At 33.2% G+C, this 18,337-nt stretch overlaps 1 protein-coding gene across 2 annotated transcripts in view; it reads right to left on the bottom strand.

The window, feature by feature from the left end:
• Positions 1-269: 269 nt before the first annotated feature.
• LOC148598394 (uncharacterized) overlaps positions 270-18,337 on the bottom strand; it is a 28,423-nt gene continuing 10,355 nt past the window's right edge. For both annotated transcript variants that reach the window (XM_088560964.1, XM_088560963.1), the window contains 8 exons: positions 17,578-17,815; positions 16,726-16,862; positions 15,616-15,810; positions 14,158-14,295; positions 13,720-13,855; positions 12,380-12,471; positions 11,197-11,327; positions 270-6,442 (listed from right to left, as the gene is read on the bottom strand). In XM_088560964.1, coding sequence (XP_088417090.1) covers positions 6,292-6,442; positions 11,197-11,327; positions 12,380-12,471; positions 13,720-13,855; positions 14,158-14,295; positions 15,616-15,810; positions 16,726-16,862; positions 17,578-17,815 — 1,218 coding nt within the window. In that variant the 3' untranslated portion in view covers positions 270-6,291. The remainder of the gene's footprint in view (positions 6,443-11,196; positions 11,328-12,379; positions 12,472-13,719; positions 13,856-14,157; positions 14,296-15,615; positions 15,811-16,725; positions 16,863-17,577; positions 17,816-18,337) is intronic.

The following is an 18,337-nucleotide window of genomic DNA, read 5'->3' as shown; positions in this document are numbered from 1 at the left end:
AAATGGGGTATATGTTGTAAGCAATTTTGGTTGCTCCATGATATCAACTTCCTGTACAAGTGGGGGGTATGCATAGCATGACAATGTGTGCAACCTTGATAATTTTTGTTATATCATCAAAATAAGTTCAGGTTTTAGCAGATTAATGTCTCATATTACATGTTGATGATTTTCTTCATATTGTCAAATAAACTGGGTTTCATAAAATTTCTCTAGAGCACTACAATCGTCATTGTGGACAACTAACATCCATGAATATAAACAAAATGTTTAACAATTTAAATAATTTTATTATTCTCAACATGTTTTGTGTAAAATCTAACAATGGGTGTCATTAAATATTCATTAATTGCACTTATACAACACTTGTACCCAATCTTATATACTGTGTACACAATTATTATACTTTAAAACAAACATAACATGTTCATGCAGCACAACTATAGCTTACACGAAGAGAAATATGAAAAAAATACATACTGTAAATTCATGATTTATGGCATTAAACATTAACTACATTGCTCTTCCATTTAAAGCAAATTTCATGACGGGCATGTCGAAGACAAACTGAGCTTCCCCGGTGGCAACCCTGTTTGGCATGCAAGTAATGTTCAGTAGCACTGTGAGGCTGTTAAGTTTCAATAAAACTTACTTATATGAATACTACATTGCATTTTCAAATTTCAGATCATTTATTCTGTATTGACACAATTCATGAACATGGGCTTTAGTGTAGCAGAGTTAGCTCCCTTTGACTTTTCCCAATGAAACCATGAATTTGCAGAACGATCTACTGTGAATGAACTATTATTGATTTAAGAGTGTATCCAAGACGGAAAAGAAGGCAGCACATGCCAAATTTTATTTCCAAATAGTTTCATCCATTAGAGACAACAAACTTGTGTTTTTTTGGTTTTTTTTGGGGGGGGATGTGAAATGTGAATTTTGGTTTTTAATCAGAATTTACTGAAATGGTAGAAGTTAAATGAATTACAAAGCACTATAATTGTCTAAAAACTTCAAAATAAAGGGAATTACTCTTTGATCTATTCATAATTTAGATGATGTGTTTTGGAACTTTGAAAATGTATTCAGTCGTCTACTTTTGATACAAAAATATGCGACTTACATTTGAACAGAAAAAATGGTGAAAAAATTACTCCATGCCACCCTTATCAGGATCTGCCTGCTTTCAACATGGAGTCTCTAGATTCCCTGAAAATTGTTCGAAGTCACAGGCACATTAATTACTGGCCAAGTTCATTAGAATGAGATTAACACAACAGTTCTTTCACAGTAGGTGAAATACAATGAAATGACTACCTAGTAGAAATGAAACCCATCACAAATTCTGGTTAGTAAAAATCTATCCTAAAAATTTCTGCAATGGTGCAGTCCATTTGGATCAGTCCAGACAAGCAAGCAAAAATTGTCACGAGAGACAAATGATTTGATTCTAAGAGAGAGAAGCCTGTCAGTTCTATTTTCAAATCCATGAAAATAGTTTTTTTTACATGAATTTCAGGAAAATACATAATCAGGCCAATCGAATCTGACCACAAGTTTGAGAAAAAGCAATCCTAAAACTACATATTTTGTATAGGAATTTACCACTACTAAAAAAGAAGTTATCCCAACAGACAGAAACATATGTACCTGACCCCACTTTAAGAATCAAATGATTGTCTCCCATAGTTGATAGCTGACATTTGTAAGCATTTTTTCTTGCCTAAATGTCAACTAAATTTTAAAATTCATCAGATGATTTTCCTACATGTAACAACTTCACTTTATAATAAAAAATAATCTTTGTTCAAAGCCCTTATCGATTGTCAGTATATATTGCTCTTCGCTCTATAATCTACCAGTAGGTAATTGTTTTATGACTAGTTTTCTCTATCATACTACTGCTGCACATGTAAATCAACTTATTTCAGCTGAATCATCTTTGAGCAATGCCAAATTTTATTTTCTGCTTTTGAACACAATGCTTATATTTGTATGGACAAAGCTTCAGTGATGTCCTATATAGTTGGATGCTCTGAAACATGTACCAGTCAAAAGTCAAACAGCGTATAAATTAAATAGCTCCGTCCCTCATAGGCTAAGCCTAAAATCATATTAATACAACAATTTCCTGCAGTGATTTATCTTCACATTTTTTTTTAAATTCTTGCAAACACATACACAGCATTAATCAGTTTTAAAATAAGATGATTTACAGTACAAATCTAGCTAAACCTAAATCACAGTCTCAAAATATCATGGCAAGTGACTAACTTGGTGGGTTAAGCTAAACAATAATCTTTCATACCTTTTAGAGATTATTATACCCTGCATTTCACACTCATCTTTGATACACATATTAAGGAGATAGATCTAGGGTAAGGGACATAACTCTTGAAATCAAAAATATATATCATATTCAATTTCACCAAAGCCTCTCAAGCATTAATTTGAAACAGAATGAAATCAGTTACTTAGACAGGTGCGGATCCAAGGATGGGCATACCGGACGTACGCCCTCCCCCCCCCCTTTTAGAACTGAAAAAAAACAACATTTTTTTTGCATAAAATCTTGATTTTTCACAAATGTTACCCACTAAATTTACTTTAATTCTATTTATGCTCCCCCCTCAACCTGAGATCCTGTATTCGCCCCAGCTTAGATGCTTACACGAGATTGAAGTAAAATGTGAATACAAACATTTCAATGATTAGTAAGAGTTGTGTCCTTACACTAGGACTACCTCCTTAAAGCAGTTTGCTAATTCACATCTTTATACCATAAAGCACGTAATTTTTGAGAGGTACTAATTTTGGTGTGGTTAGGCAGTCTGTCCAAATAACTACCAAATATGGACTCTGGGCTTACACCACTTATCATCTACCAAAATAGTAAATGCCCAAATTTTTTGTAAACCTTTTTTGCTTCCAATTCACCAAATTTTTAACCCACAAAAATAACCTGCCATACGATATTACATGTACCTGAAAACTGAGGGATTTTAATGGCAGAAAGTCCACATAAAATGTTAATGAAATCCATAATTCAAAAATCCCCCAAAAAAAACTTTTTATATATGAAAAAATAAGCAGATGAATTATAGTATGTATTAGTGTTGCATTAGATTAGTCCATTCTGATTCAAGCTGTAATATGCTAAATGCCTTAATTTTGTATGAAGCAACAAATATCAAATGCATGTGTATCAACTACAGCCATCTTACAGAACATTTTAACTCTGTAATTCCTATGCAAGAAGGCTTGAAAGTCTCATCACATGACCCTGTGAATTCACAAGAATGGGACCAGCAAATGATGAAGTTGTTTATAAAGGGAAGATACAATATTTTAACAAAAACCTCCTATGCGTATATGATAAAATATGACACTTATGATATTTCCAAACTCTACAAATTTTGGTAATATTTGTAGAGTTTCCAAACTCTACAAATTTTGGTAATAGCACAGAATAAAAATTCCTGATACATGATATTATTGTATCTAAATATAAATCTGCTTTGGTGTTAAATGCTTTCTGGATCAAAAATAAACCAAGAACAAGACTTGCAAGCCCAAGTACAACATATATACAACATATATACATGTAACCATTTTGACATAAACAAAAATGAAAGCTTTGAAAATGAATTAAGTAATGGATACATTAAGCACTTCTCTCCAAGGAATAAAATCTAAAGACAATCATTTTCGTACGATGATTAATTTATAATGATATTTGGACAAATTCATCCATATGGCTTACATTACAAATCATGAGCTGATTTTAAAGGGAGGAGGTATAGATAGTTCCCTTTTGGCCCTAAATAATTTTCTGATTTGATTGCTGTTCCTTTTGTTTTTTGTTTGACGTAGATAAAATAAGGCCTAGATCTAAACATTACATCCTCCCTGTTCTGGAAGTCCTCTGTGAGATAAAAAAAATCAAACCACCACCTCAAGTATACAAAAATGAAGATCGGGTATTCCTTCGAAAAATTGAGAGTTCAGCAAGTATAGTGAAAAATACAACATATTTAGATTAATTACATAGAGACCTTGTAGCTATGTATAATCAACACTTACAATCATGTAAAGCAATAAAATGTGTGTCATGACCAACCTCAAGATCTACATGTGCAAATATAAGTATTTTCCATATAAATCCTAAAATTTTATGTTGAGCATGATACAAGTGAAACCTTTATTTTCCTGTTTCATTTTGTTCATAAAAATAGCACAGGAACTAATAAAACATGGTTTACTGTAATCAGTTCAAATTTTCTTTAATAATAAAATGATGATTTTTATAATTAAACATTAAAATAATACAACCAAATTCTAAGAATTAATGCATATGTATATGAACTTACATGTAAATAATCCTTATATGTATGTATACATCTATTACTAACATAAAAAAACAACCTATGAAAACACTTTTGGGATGCTTTATAGTGAACATTATATACTTTAAAAGCAGAGGCCATTTTAGGTCTTAATATTCCTACCCCTTTCTCCTATAGACATTTGTATACCATGGATGCTTTAGAATTAACAGTGTTATGGTGACAATCTGTTTAGTAGAGTGAATTTCCATCTTGGGGAAAACTAAACCAACTTATTATTTTGAATGTCTAATTGATATCCCTTCTTTCCATAACAAATTCTAGGACAGGTGTTAGTTAACGGTTGTATGTAACCATTTAAGTGTCAGTCTGTAAGAATCAGGCAGTAGGTGAAACATGATATGAAAAAAAAACACCAATTTGATGGTGCAATCAGAATCAAAGGTAAAAACCAAGATTTTCTAGGTCATGTTGGTGCATTGAGATATAATTTCATTGAAATGCACTTTAAATAAACATTCAAAGGGAAGATAACTCTGTCAAAAACCTCATTTTTCTATAATTCTAGTAAAAAAATTATGAGCAAAGCCAATGATGCAGTGATCAAATAATAATAAAGAAAGCATCTTTGAGTGGAATTAAATTTCAGATTAGTGCAGTTTTGACATGAATGTTTCTGATTTTTCCCATTTTGCCTGATTCTTACAAATAATTTCACTTCATTGAAGAAAAAAAAAAGGTTCATTGGAATCAAAGGAGATATGGAACATTCAGTCAAATATATACATTAAAATTTATAACCAAAATTAAGCAGTGCATGTTACATTGAATATGCATTAAGAAATAAATGTACAATATAATAAATTTGAAAACCAACAACTATTTGGAAAACATTTTTTGTAATGGCTCCTTAAAATCTAAAATTAGATTTTATAAAGGAATGTCATAATTAAGAATACCTTGGCCACCTTCATTTGCATATTATCACTGTAACTATTTCAAATTTCCTATCAATTAATTATATCTGAATAAAAAATCCCAAACAAAAGAATGCCTGTAAAAAAAGTATAAAACGATTTACAGACATATACCTATACTTATTTACACAGCAATTTAATTTTTTCATAACAAAACAAAATGGCCAAGAATAGATTTGGTAGAACATTCTAATTTTATCTTATGATTAAATTTCTTCCTTGTCAAAGAAATATACATAGTATTAAAGATGAAAAAGTTAATTACAGCATCATAAAAAAATACTTTTATGTACTTTGCTGTAGTTAAAATAACTTGCTAAGAAAAATATAGATAGTACATAAGTGTAATATTTAAGAATTTGACATACATGTAGCTACAAACACAAATATGTACCAATTTTCACAGTTTTAATTTTCAAATTTTCACTGTGGATAAAAAAGTGCAAAAAGTACATGTATATCCACTAATGGTTTCTCTACTAACCATTATATTTGTGTAAAACTGAAAAAAATTGATACTCACAAATAAGTTTACTTAAACAGAATTCTCAAAAATTAGAAACCTTTAATACACATAAAGTAATTTCTAGTAGGAAGACAATTTTGTGCCCTTTAACCATAAAGTAACTAAAAAATTATCTGGAGACAGTTTGTAATACTTAAACCTTATAACAAAAACAATAAAAAAGCTTTTGTTTGAAAAATAAAATAAAAGTACTGGCAATTAATAGTAACTGTGAACAATATAGTTAAAGTTGCATATATCATTTGTATCACATTTTTATACGAGTAAAAATAGTAAATATATCATATATCTTTTTTTGCAATAAAAATAAATACTTCTGATATAAAATTTTCTACCATGTTAATATCTTTGGACTGCAATCAGATCTCTTTCAAATTCATTGATCTCTACTTTCTTTCCATGGCTGCCATCTTGAATTTTCATTTAGCTGATGTTTTCATATAGCTGTTAATGTCCGTTTTTGTTCCTCTGTTAATTCTGGATGCCACACATCAACAATAAGCACTAATCTTGGTTCTGTACCATCATGCCAAACTTCATGTTCAAACGAATCATCAAACACTATAAACTTGCCTTCTTTCCATGTCCTTAAAATAGTAAAAAAATGAAAACACATGGCTAATTAGTTTAAACATATTTATTATGTAATTTGCATATTTTAACATCAATCAAAACTATAAAATAAGATGAATTACTGTGAAAGTACATGGATACCAATTTTTGTGGATTAAGGAAAATACACAAGTTTGTGGATTCTTGAATTCATGGTTTTGAGGTTTTCAGCACAAAAATCAATTGGAATCTGCTTTTCATTGAAATCCAAATTTCATGGTCTGGCTCACCCACAAAAACTACAAAAATTGGTATCCAACAAACAGTAGTACTTTCACAGTATAGCAAACTAATTACAGGATTCAGAAACAAGACTTAAAAGTCTTAAACCAATCCTTCATATAGATTATTCAAGTTTTAATTATGCAAATATCAATTTCAATACCAACATATGTTACAAATCAATAATATTTAGCTGTCATAAGCAACTTTTGGGTAAGATGTTATTTGCAATTTGCAGTCAATGCAAAGTATGATTAGAATTCAAGGCATTTTCAGACATTTCACAGAAAAAATACATTTCCAACTACATTATTTGAATAGAACATTCAACATTCAATACATTCACAAAAGTTTAAGTAACTACATGTACTGGTACTTTGCAACAATTTTACAACATTCTTTAAAGTCATTATTATTTTTTGGGCTTTTTTCACCCTTTTAATGACTACACGTCTTTTATTTCTATACAGGTTTCTGCATAAACTATCAAGAAAGACATACCTTCCAAATGAAGTGAGCAGTGGCAAATTCCATGTATATTTTCAATAATTGATTGTATTTAACAGAAAATGATGTACATTATATTTTGTGTTTTCAAAGATCAAAAAGATCAACATGAAAATGACTTAGTAATGAATACATTGATAAAGTATTCTTATTTCACCTTGTATCTCCTGCTACTCTAATCTTTATACCCTGGGGTACCTTAAGACCCAGATAAAGTATTCTTATTTCACCTTGTATCTCCTGCTACTCTAATCTTTATACCCTGGGCTACCTTAAGACCTAGATAAAGTATTCTTATTTCACCTTGTATCTCCTGCTACTCTAATCTTTATACCCTGGGGTACCCACCTTGTCTCTCCTGCTATTCTAATCTTTATACCCTGGGGTACCCACCTTGTCTCTCCTGCTATTCTAATCTTTATACCCTGGGGTACCCACCTTGTATCTCCTGCTACTCTAATCTTTATACCCTGGGGTACCCACCTTGTATCTCCTGCTATTCTAATCTTTATACCCTGGGCTACCTTAAGACTCAGATAAAGTATTCTTATTCCACCTTGTATCTCCTGCTACTCTAATCTTTATACCCTGGGCTACCTTAAGACCTAGATAAAGTATTCTTATTTCACCTTGTATCTCCTGCTACTCTAATCTTTATACCCTGGGGTACCCACCTTGTCTCTCCTGCTATTCTAATCTTTATACCCTGGGGTACCCACCTTGTCTCTCCTGCTACTCTAATCTTTATACCCTGGGCTACCTTAAGACCTAGATAAAGTATTCTTATTTCACCTTGTATCTCCTGCTATTCTAATCTTTATACCCTGGGGTACCTTAAGACCTAGATAAAGTATTCTTATTTCACCTTGTATCTCCTGCTATTCTAATCTTTATACCCTGGGCTACCTTAAGACCTAGATAAAGTATTCTTATTTCACCTTGTATCTCCTGCTACTCTAATCTTTATATCCTGGGGTACCCACCTTGTCTCTCCTGCTACTCTAATCTTTATACCCTGGGCTACCTTAAGACCCAGATAAAGTATTCTTATTTCACCTTGTATCTCCTGCTACTCTAATCTTTATACCCTGGGGTACCCACCTTGTCTCTCCTGCTACTCTAATCTTTATACCCTGGGCTACCTTAAGACCTAGATAAAGTATTCTTATTTCACCTTGTATCTCCTGCTACTCTAATTTTTATACCCTGGGGTACCCACCTTGTCTCTCCTGCTACTCTAATCTTTATACCCTGGGCTACCTTAAGACCTAGATAAAGTATTCTTATTTCACCTTGTATCTCCTGCTACTCTAATCTTTATACCCTGGGCTACCTTAAGACCTAGATAAAGTATTCTTATTTCACCTTGTATCTCCTGCTACTCTAATCTTTATACCCTGGGGTACCCACCTTGTCTCTCCTGCTATTCTAATCTTTATACCCTGGGGTACCCACCTTGTCTCTCCTGCTACTCTAATCTTTATACCCTGGGCTACCCACCTTGTCTCTCCTGCTACTCTAATCTTTATACCCTGGGCTACCTTAAGACCTAGATAAAGTATTCTTATTTCACCTTGTATCTCCTGCTATTCTAATCTTTATACCCTGGGGTACCTTAAGACCTAGATAAAGTATTCTTATTTCACCTTGTATCTCCTGCTATTCTAATCTTTATACCCTGGGCTACCTTAAGACCTAGATAAAGTATTCTTATTTCACCTTGTATCTCCTGCTACTCTAATCTTTATATCCTGGGGTACCCACCTTGTCTCTCCTGCTACTCTAATCTTTATACCCTGGGCTACCTTAAGACCCAGATAAAGTATTCTTATTTCACCTTGTATCTCCTGCTACTCTAATCTTTATACCCTGGGGTACCCACCTTGTCTCTCCTGCTACTCTAATCTTTATACCCTGGGCTACCTTAAGACCTAGATAAAGTATTCTTATTTCACCTTGTATCTCCTGCTACTCTAATTTTTATACCCTGGGGTACCCACCTTGTCTCTCCTGCTACTCTAATCTTTATACCCTGGGCTACCTTAAGACCTAGATAAAGTATTCTTATTTCACCTTGTATCTCCTGCTACTCTAATCTTTATACCCTGGGCTACCTTAAGACCTAGATAAAGTATTCTTATTTCACCTTGTATCTCCTGCTACTCTAATCTTTATACCCTGGGGTACCCACCTTGTCTCTCCTGCTATTCTAATCTTTATACCCTGGGGTACCCACCTTGTCTCTCCTGCTACTCTAATCTTTATACCCTGGGCTACCTTAAGACCTAGATAAAGTATTCTTATTTCACCTTGTATCTCCTGCTACTCTAATCTTTATACCCTGGGGTACCCACCTTGTATCTCCTGCTACTCTAATCTTTATACCCTGGGCTACCATAAGACCCAGATAAAGTATTCTTATTTCACCTTGTATCTCCTGCTACTCTAATCTTTATACCCTGGGCTACCTTAAGACCTAGATAAAGTATTCTTATTTCACCTTGTATCTCCTGCTATTCTAATCTTTATACCCTGGGGTACCTTAAGACCTAGATAAAGTATTCTTATTTCACCTTGTATCTCCTGCTATTCTAATCTTTATACCCTGGGCTACCTTAAGACCTAGATAAAGTATTCTTATTTCACCTTGTATCTCCTGCTACTCTAATCTTTATACCCTGGGGTACCCACCTTGTCTCTCCTGCTACTCTAATCTTTATACCCTGGGCTACCTTAAGACCCAGATAAAGTATTCTTATTTCACCTTGTATCTCCTGCTACTCTAATCTTTATACCCTGGGGTACCCACCTTGTCTCTCCTGCTACTCTAATCTTTATACCCTGGGCTACCTTAAGACCTAGATAAAGTATTCTTATTTCACCTTGTATCTCCTGCTACTCTAATTTTTATACCCTGGGGTACCCACCTTGTCTCTCCTGCTACTCTAATCTTTATACCCTGGGCTACCTTAAGACCTAGATAAAGTATTCTTATTTCACCTTGTATCTCCTGCTACTCTAATTTTTATACCCTGGGGTACCCACCTTGTATCTCCTGCTACTCTAATCTTTATACCCTGGGGTACCCACCTTGTATCTCCTGCTACTCTAATCTTTATACCCTGGGCTACCTTAAGACCTAGATAAAGTGTTCTTATTCCACCTTGTATCTCCTGCTACTCTAATCTTTATACCCTGGGGTACCTTAAGATCTAGATAAAGTATTCTTATTTCACCTTGTATCTCCTGCTATTCTAATCTTTATACCCTGGGGTACCTTAAGACCTAGATAAAGTATTCTTATTTCACCTTGTATCTCCTGCTATTCTAATCTTTATACCGTGGGCTACCTTAAGACTCGGATAAAGTATTCTTATTTCACCTTGTATCTCCTGCTACTCTAATCTTTATACCCTGGGGTACACACCTTGTCTCTCCTGCTACTCTAATCTTTATACCCTGGGCTACCTTAAGACCTAGATAAAGTATTCTTATTTCACCTTGTATCTCCTGCTACTCTAATCTTTATACCCTGGGGTACCCACCTTGTATCTCCTGCTACTCTAATCTTTATACCCTGGGGTACCTTAAGACCTAGATAAAGTGTTCTTATTTCTCCTTATATCTCCTGCTACTCTAATCTTTATACCCTGGGGTACCTTAAGACCTAGATAAAGTATTCTTATTTCACCTTGTATCTCCTGCTACTCTAATCTTTATACCCTGGGCTACCTTAAGACCTAGATAAAGTGTTCTTATTTCACCTTGTATCTCCTGCTACTCTAATCTTTATACCCTGGGCTACCTTAAGACCTAGATAAAGTATTCTTATTTCACCTTGTATCTCCTGCTACTCTAATCTTTATACCCTGGGGTACCCACCTTGTCTCTCCTGCTATTCTAATCTTTATACCCTGGGGTACCCACCTTGTCTCTCCTGCTACTCTAATCTTTATACCCTGGGCTACCTTAAGACCTAGATAAAGTATTCTTATTTCACCTTGTATCTCCTGCTACTCTAATCTTTATACCCTGGGGTACCTTAAGACCCAGGTGGGCCCTGATTCTACAGTTGGTTGGGCCACAGTGTGGCCAAATCTTTGTTCCTGGATGTATAACTGAAAACTTCACCTGCAAAATAATTAAAAATGTTCTCTGTGAAATAAATATCTGACAGCAGACGCCAAGAAAAAAAAAGATTCTCTGTCAATAGACCTTGTCAAGCTAACTTTCTAAGCAGACTCAGCTGGTATTTTGGTTTGTGCAACACTTCCCATGAAAATTTTTTACACAAAGGTGTAGCATTTACCAATAGCCTTCTTGTAAACAGCAAAAAAAGGGTCTATTTAAAAATTGTCATTACTAATAAAATTATGACTTTCTAATTCATTGGTGGAAAGAAAGACTCGTAGTTTATTCAAATAAGGTGTAAAAAGTTGGTTAAATAACACACCTAAGATTCCTTACCTGGCATTTTTAGGTCAAAAGATATATTAAAGAAAGAACATTTCATCACTTATACATATAGAGGAAAATAAATGTACAAAGTCATCAAACTAGAAGGACAATTTAGAGATATATAAATCAAATGCATGACCAACAAGTTTGGTAGTTTCTCCAACCTTTAGCAAATGATTAAATACATGTATGAACCAATAGGTAGTGATAAAAGGTTCCTGATGAGGTATCTATAAAAAAAGGAGATGTGGTATTATTGCCGAGACAGTCACCCACCAAAAGCAAAACAAAGAATAAACTTCTACAAGTCACAACACAGACTTCAATGATGGGCAAAATCCATACCATAAAGCAAGCTGTAAAAGGTCCCAAAATAAATAAATGGAAGCTATAACCATTTTCCGTCTTCCCAGTTTTTTACTTATTTCAGAGAAGAATGTGATTCTCCTTCAGCAAGTCTTTATCTAAATTATGTTTCCATTCTCTATTGTAAAATTTATAGTTTAACTTTTTAAGGCTCCCATGTAGAATCTAGAATGTGGATAATTTATTTTGACCACCACTAGCACAGACTCTGGAGTCTTCATAAAATAATTCTTTTCTATATTCACTCCAAGTGATATTTTTTTCTATACCATGAGTCAGACATAAGCAGTGTCTGAATTTTATATGGACTGGTACTTAAATGAACATAAAATAACTGACAATATTATATTAAACCTTACCTGTCCCCTTTTACAAGTCTTTGCTGGAGGTATCTGGTCAATAAGTTCACATGTCTTTGGAGTTTTGGCACAATTGTCTTTGTTTTTCATACCTTAAAAACAAGGTGTCCATGAGGAAATATATCTAGCAACAGCTTGTTTCATCACAGTAAAATTATCCATCTTAATATAAAACATATATTAAAAATGATGAACAAAAAATGAAAATGGATGCTGATAGGATATATTTAAAAATTTAGAAAAATTAGAAATATTGACAGAGTTCGAAATAGTACCCTGTCCGCCAGTCCACGACTGGCTATTGTTTGGAAGGGCTGGCTAATTTTAGCAAAAATTTATATAGCCATATAGTAAATATATTGAAAAATTGTATTCAGGACTGGCTAGAATTTGAGTGAGTTTCCTACCCTGATATTGAATAAGAAAACGTTCAAATATAAAGTAAAAAGTAGTTCTCACTCCATTTGAATTTCTAAAGAGAAACATAGGATGATACCTCATACGACTAATCTTACCCATAAGAGTATCTCCACTTTATATCTCTGATATAATTTTAACTGTTTCGGTGGGCTAAACTGACCACTGTGATTACCTTTTCCTTACCTGTCAGATATACTGCTAACTGTTTCAATGGGGTAAAATGACCCCTGAGTACTTTTTCCTTACCTCTTTGATATAAGGTTAACTGTTTCGATGGGCTAAACTGACCCCTATGAGTATCTCCTCTTTACCTCTCTAATATCATGTACTGGTAAACTGTTTTGATGGCCTAAACTGACCCCTATGAGCACCTTTTCCTTACCTCTCTAATATCATGTTTACTGTTTCAGTATGCAAAAACAACCCCTAAGAGTACCTTCTCCTTACATATCTGATTACAATGTTATCTGTTTCAGTAGGCTAAAACACTCAAGGAGAGCACCGTCTCCTTAGTGACCTTACATCTCTGATATAAATACTGTTTCAGTAGTCTAAAACAACTCTGAAGAGTACCTTCTCCTTACCTCTCTATAATGTTTACTGTTTCAGTAGACTAAAATGACCTTTTAGTGACTAATCTCAAACCTCTCTAATATGTTAACTGTCTCAATGGGCTAAAATTTCTCCTTGGAGTACTTTCTCCTGTACCTTTCTGATATAATGTTAGTTGTTTCAGTGGGTTATATAAACAACCTCTAAGAGTACTTTCTCTTTACCTTTTGTCTTTCAGTGAAGTAGCTTTTCCTCTTACCTCTCTATTATAAAATTATTTCTCACTGTTTCAAAAGGCCACACATAAAATCAAGAGCACCTTCTCTCTAACTTTCTGATAATGACCTGTAAGAGTACTTTGTCCTTACCTCTCTGATATAATGTTAATTGTTTCCAGTCCCCTGTCTGTCTGAGACTTTCTGATTCCACAGTAAATGATTTCATCTTAGAGTCCATCTGAGCTAATCCTTCATCTCTGATCACTTTCCAATTATCTTCCAGCAACTGATAATATTGGAACAAAAATGCTTCATACAAGTTCAACTTATTTATCAATTAAGGGAAGTAATTTATGAGATTAGTGTGGGTTAGAAAATTGCAATTCTTAAAAATTGTTGAAAAATTGTTCAAGATACCCTCAGAATGCATAATTTGAGATTTAATATTTCAAAATTTTCTTATGGGGGACATATTCATAAAGTGTTCTACATGTGTATGTTCTACAGACTCCATGAACTTGTACCAATATCGTGAAATCATTTCATCCCACTACATGTATATAGGTTTGTTCAAACATTTCAGTGTACCTTAAAATATTTCTGATATCCCGTCTCCTCCACTGTCCACCAAGGGCGACCTGTCAGTGTTGGGACATTGTACAATGACCTCTGTACTGTAGACATGAAAAATCCATTTTCTGTTCCTGCTTGGTATATTTTATAAGCCTGAAAGTATTCACGATTACTAAAATTTACATATATTTAAACATTTTTTTATGTAATAGCAATGTAAGAATTTTTTTGTTTAGCATTTAAGGAGGTAGACCTAGGGTAAGGTAAATAACTCTTTCAATCAGAGATATGTTTGTATTATATTCAATTTCACCAAAGACTTTCAACCTTTTCTTTGAAACAGAATGAAATCAGTCCAAGTTACTTTGATGCTTACATAACATTGATGTAAAGTTGTGAATACAAACGTTACAATGATAGTTGTGTCCGTACCCTAGGTCCACCTCCTTAAGAAGTGACCAAAATTACATTTGAGTGTCTTAGATTTGAATTATTGTGAAAGTACTGTTTCCTTTAATCACAAAAATTGGTACCCACAAATAAAGTAGTTTCATATTGAGTCAAAACTTTCAGACACTTATTCCTTTTTGTTTAAAATTTACTTGAATGATTCGTTGTACTTCAGAATTGTTTTCATGTTAACCATGAAATTTTCACAATAGTTTAATTTTGGTTATTTTCATGGTAAGACCTGTAACATGAAAATTAAATATCATGAATATTTACTTTGAAGAGTATTATAATTTTATTTGAGGTACATGTACAATCACAAAATAAAAAAAAAAAACTGTTCAAACATAGACTGATAACCAAAACCACAATAAAAATAGGATGTAAAAGTTTCCCACTTTAAAGGACTTTAATGATGCTGTTGTGACATTGTACAGTTTACACTTAATGTGTAAAGTACCAGTACTACAGTAGAGTTTTGATAACTTTGAACATTTATCAAGTATTTTTAAGTACCTTCTTAAAGCAACATGCACTAACATTTTACTAGAAATACTGTGAGCAAGTTCACAAACTTCGAAAGGACTTTAATGTAAAATACTTGTTTAATTATCTCCCTTTGGAGTCATCCAACAGTAATTATATTCCTTCAATACATTATGCCCAAACTTCAAATATAACTTCACCAGAATCCCTTGGGCTTAAAAGAAATGTGGACTGACAGATGTACAGACCGACAGACAGGAGGGGGTATAAAAATACATGATTAGAGGGTAGAACCAATATCATTATTAGGTTGTACAAAGGGAAGATATCACATGAAACCAGCCAACAGTTTTATAAATACACATACATGTATGGCCCAAGTCAGGGTGCTTCCCATAATATCTGTTTGTTCAAGTTGAATTAGAAACACAAATTTTGTGTTCCATTGACAATTATTGGATCATGCCAAAGGTATAGTTCTAAATAATGAACCAGACAAAGAGAAGTAGAATAACCGAAAGAAGACATAAAATTTACATTTTCTGTCTGGTTGAGTCTCTGATAAGCATCTCCAAGATGAAAGTAGAATTTGCCATCCCTCGTGCCTTCTGCCTCAGATGCTATACCCTCTGTAAGCCATTTCACACATCCTTCCAGGTCATTATCATGTGTTTTTAGTATAAACCCATAGTGTATCTTAGCAAAGCCATCTGTAGGGTCCATAGCAAGTACCTACAAGGAATTTAATTGATGATTAACCAATGAAACTACTTCATTAAAATGGGATAATGGAAAGTATTGATAATTGGTGAAAATGAAAGTGTGTAGATATGTTTTAATAAAAAATGAAGAAAAGTTGTATTTAAAGTGACATACTATGAAGACACTTTTATCCCTTGGTATCAATTTTCAGGTTATTGTGGATTCTTAAATTCATGGACTTGATTCAACCATTAAAGTTTTCAATTGAAATTTGTCTACAAAAACCATTATAAGGGCCTTATCAAGACATTAATGACAAGCAGAAGTTTTAGTCAATTTTCTGTTTGAAAATTAATAATATTAGTATTTTTGTCTATGAAATCTATTACAAAAAACTTCTACCTGCCAATGAAAAACGGGAGATGTGAGCATAAACAGGAAGTTTTTGCTCATTTCCCATTCTAGATAAGGATCTGCATAAAAATTGGCACCAAACAAATAACAGTTATTTTACAGCAAGAATAAAGGGCTGAATACATCATGAAAAACATTAAGTATCCAACCTCATTAAAATATCTCACTGGATAATTAAAATAAAATACCTGTTAAAAACAGGTTAGAAAATTTCATTTACTGACAATTTACTACTGTAATACATTATACATTAATTTATACTACTGTGAAAGTACTTTAATTCATGGATACCAAATTTCCTGGATCAGGAAATAAACACAAGCTTGTGGATTCTTGAAATTATGGTTTTGAAATTTTCAGTTATTCATGAGAATCTCTTATTTGTTGGGAACCTAATTTCGTGGTTAGGCCTACCCACGAAAACCATGAAAACTGGTACCACACAAACAATAGTACTTTCACAGTACTAAATTTGCCTCATAAAAATTAATTTCAAATCTGAACAAGTCCTCATAAAAACCAATAATTTACCTGTTTAAAAACTTCTTTGGCATCACCATTCTTTCCTACCATCAAAAGACTCACACCAAACTGGTTCTTTAGGTCAGTTTTATCTGGGAACCTGTCTGACAGAAACTGCCAGGTCTTTACTGCCTTGGATGACCATCCTGATAATAAATAGTTCACAATTTATTTATTTACACAATAAAAAAATATTTATAAATCCTTTTTATGACTTCTCATTCTGTTTTGTTGTATTTTGTCTGTGGCAATATCTCGATCTACAGCATCTGTGTATGGAGTTTTCATATCACAACTCATACGTTATGCCAGATCTTGCTGAAACTAGGCAGATTTTTTATACCATGCTAGACTTCTTACAATTAGGAACAGGATAATGTTGCTACAAGTTTAATTCATCAATATAGAATTGTTATGATTATTAACTTATCATGAACTTATGAATTGTTATGGTGTATCCATCTGCACCATGAGAACTGATTTGTCCATTGCATCATAGTTTTCCTTTTGTTATATGTGCACATTCAACGAAAAAAAATTAATCTGCTCGAGTAGAAAATACAAGAATAAATTGGGCCTGGTTTGAGAATAAATCTCCATGTGAGGATTTCCTCCAATTCTTTCTCAACTGCATTACACCTTGAAGATTGGAGGAAAACATCAATTTTTTTTTTTTTTCATGAAACTAGGCCCAGGTACTCAACCCCACAACAACATAAGCAAGCACCCTTTATGAATTTTAAAATGTATGAAAATAATAAAATAATGTACAAGCACACATAAAAAAGTGTTTAACAAATATTTTTTGTAGTTCCTTAGGTGATTCTCTGTATCCGCCATTGAACAACCATAAAAACTCACCTCTAAATAGTTGTTTTTCAGCCAATTTCTTGCCAGCTTGTATTAACAATTCATTAGGGACATCCTTTTGATCCAATACTTTTTGGTAGATAGTGATACCTTCTTCTAAAATTTGGTTACTCTTCTGTTCATCTGCCATTTTCATAAGTACGTCTGCTTTCATGTAATTTGCCCGAGGACTGTTTGGGTACTTGGTGAGGATTTTGTTGAATGCATCTAATACTTCTTTGTCACTTGTCTGTTTAATATAAAAAGGAATTAAAAGAGTAGGCAAATAAACTGAGGTCATTTTACACATTTACAGACGAGGATTTAAACTGCATTAGAAGGGTTTAGAGTTTAGAGGTAGATTTACACAATAACAGCTAAGGATCTATACTACATTAGGAGGGTTTAGAGTTTGTAAGATATCCTCATTACCTGATATCACCAAATTCATTAGACAAGATTTTTGGATAACGTGAAAAAAAATGTCTTCAATTTCAATGTTGATTTTTCATCTCACATGGCCAAATTTTTTTTTTCAAAGATGTTCAAATCAATGGTAGGTAATATAACAGGTCAATCACCTGTTTTATAATCCCCTGCCCTCAAACTACTGCTTAATTGTAAAATTAGCACATTTTCCCTTTCTAACATATTTGTGGGACTATAATTACATGGATCCATTGAAATCATAATTTGGAGTACTAATATCAAAGTTTTTTCCAGCTTGTTTGGATGTTGATAGCGCACCACAACATTTATTTGGGTTTTTTTT

The sequence above is a fragment of the Perna viridis genome, chromosome 14, assembly GCF_037379345.1.
Source record: "Perna viridis isolate PV_CMFRI_1.1 ecotype Kerala chromosome 14, ASM3737934v1, whole genome shotgun sequence".
Taxonomy (NCBI): domain Eukaryota; kingdom Metazoa; phylum Mollusca; class Bivalvia; order Mytilida; family Mytilidae; genus Perna; species Perna viridis.
This window is presented reverse-complemented; position numbering and strand designations above follow the sequence as displayed.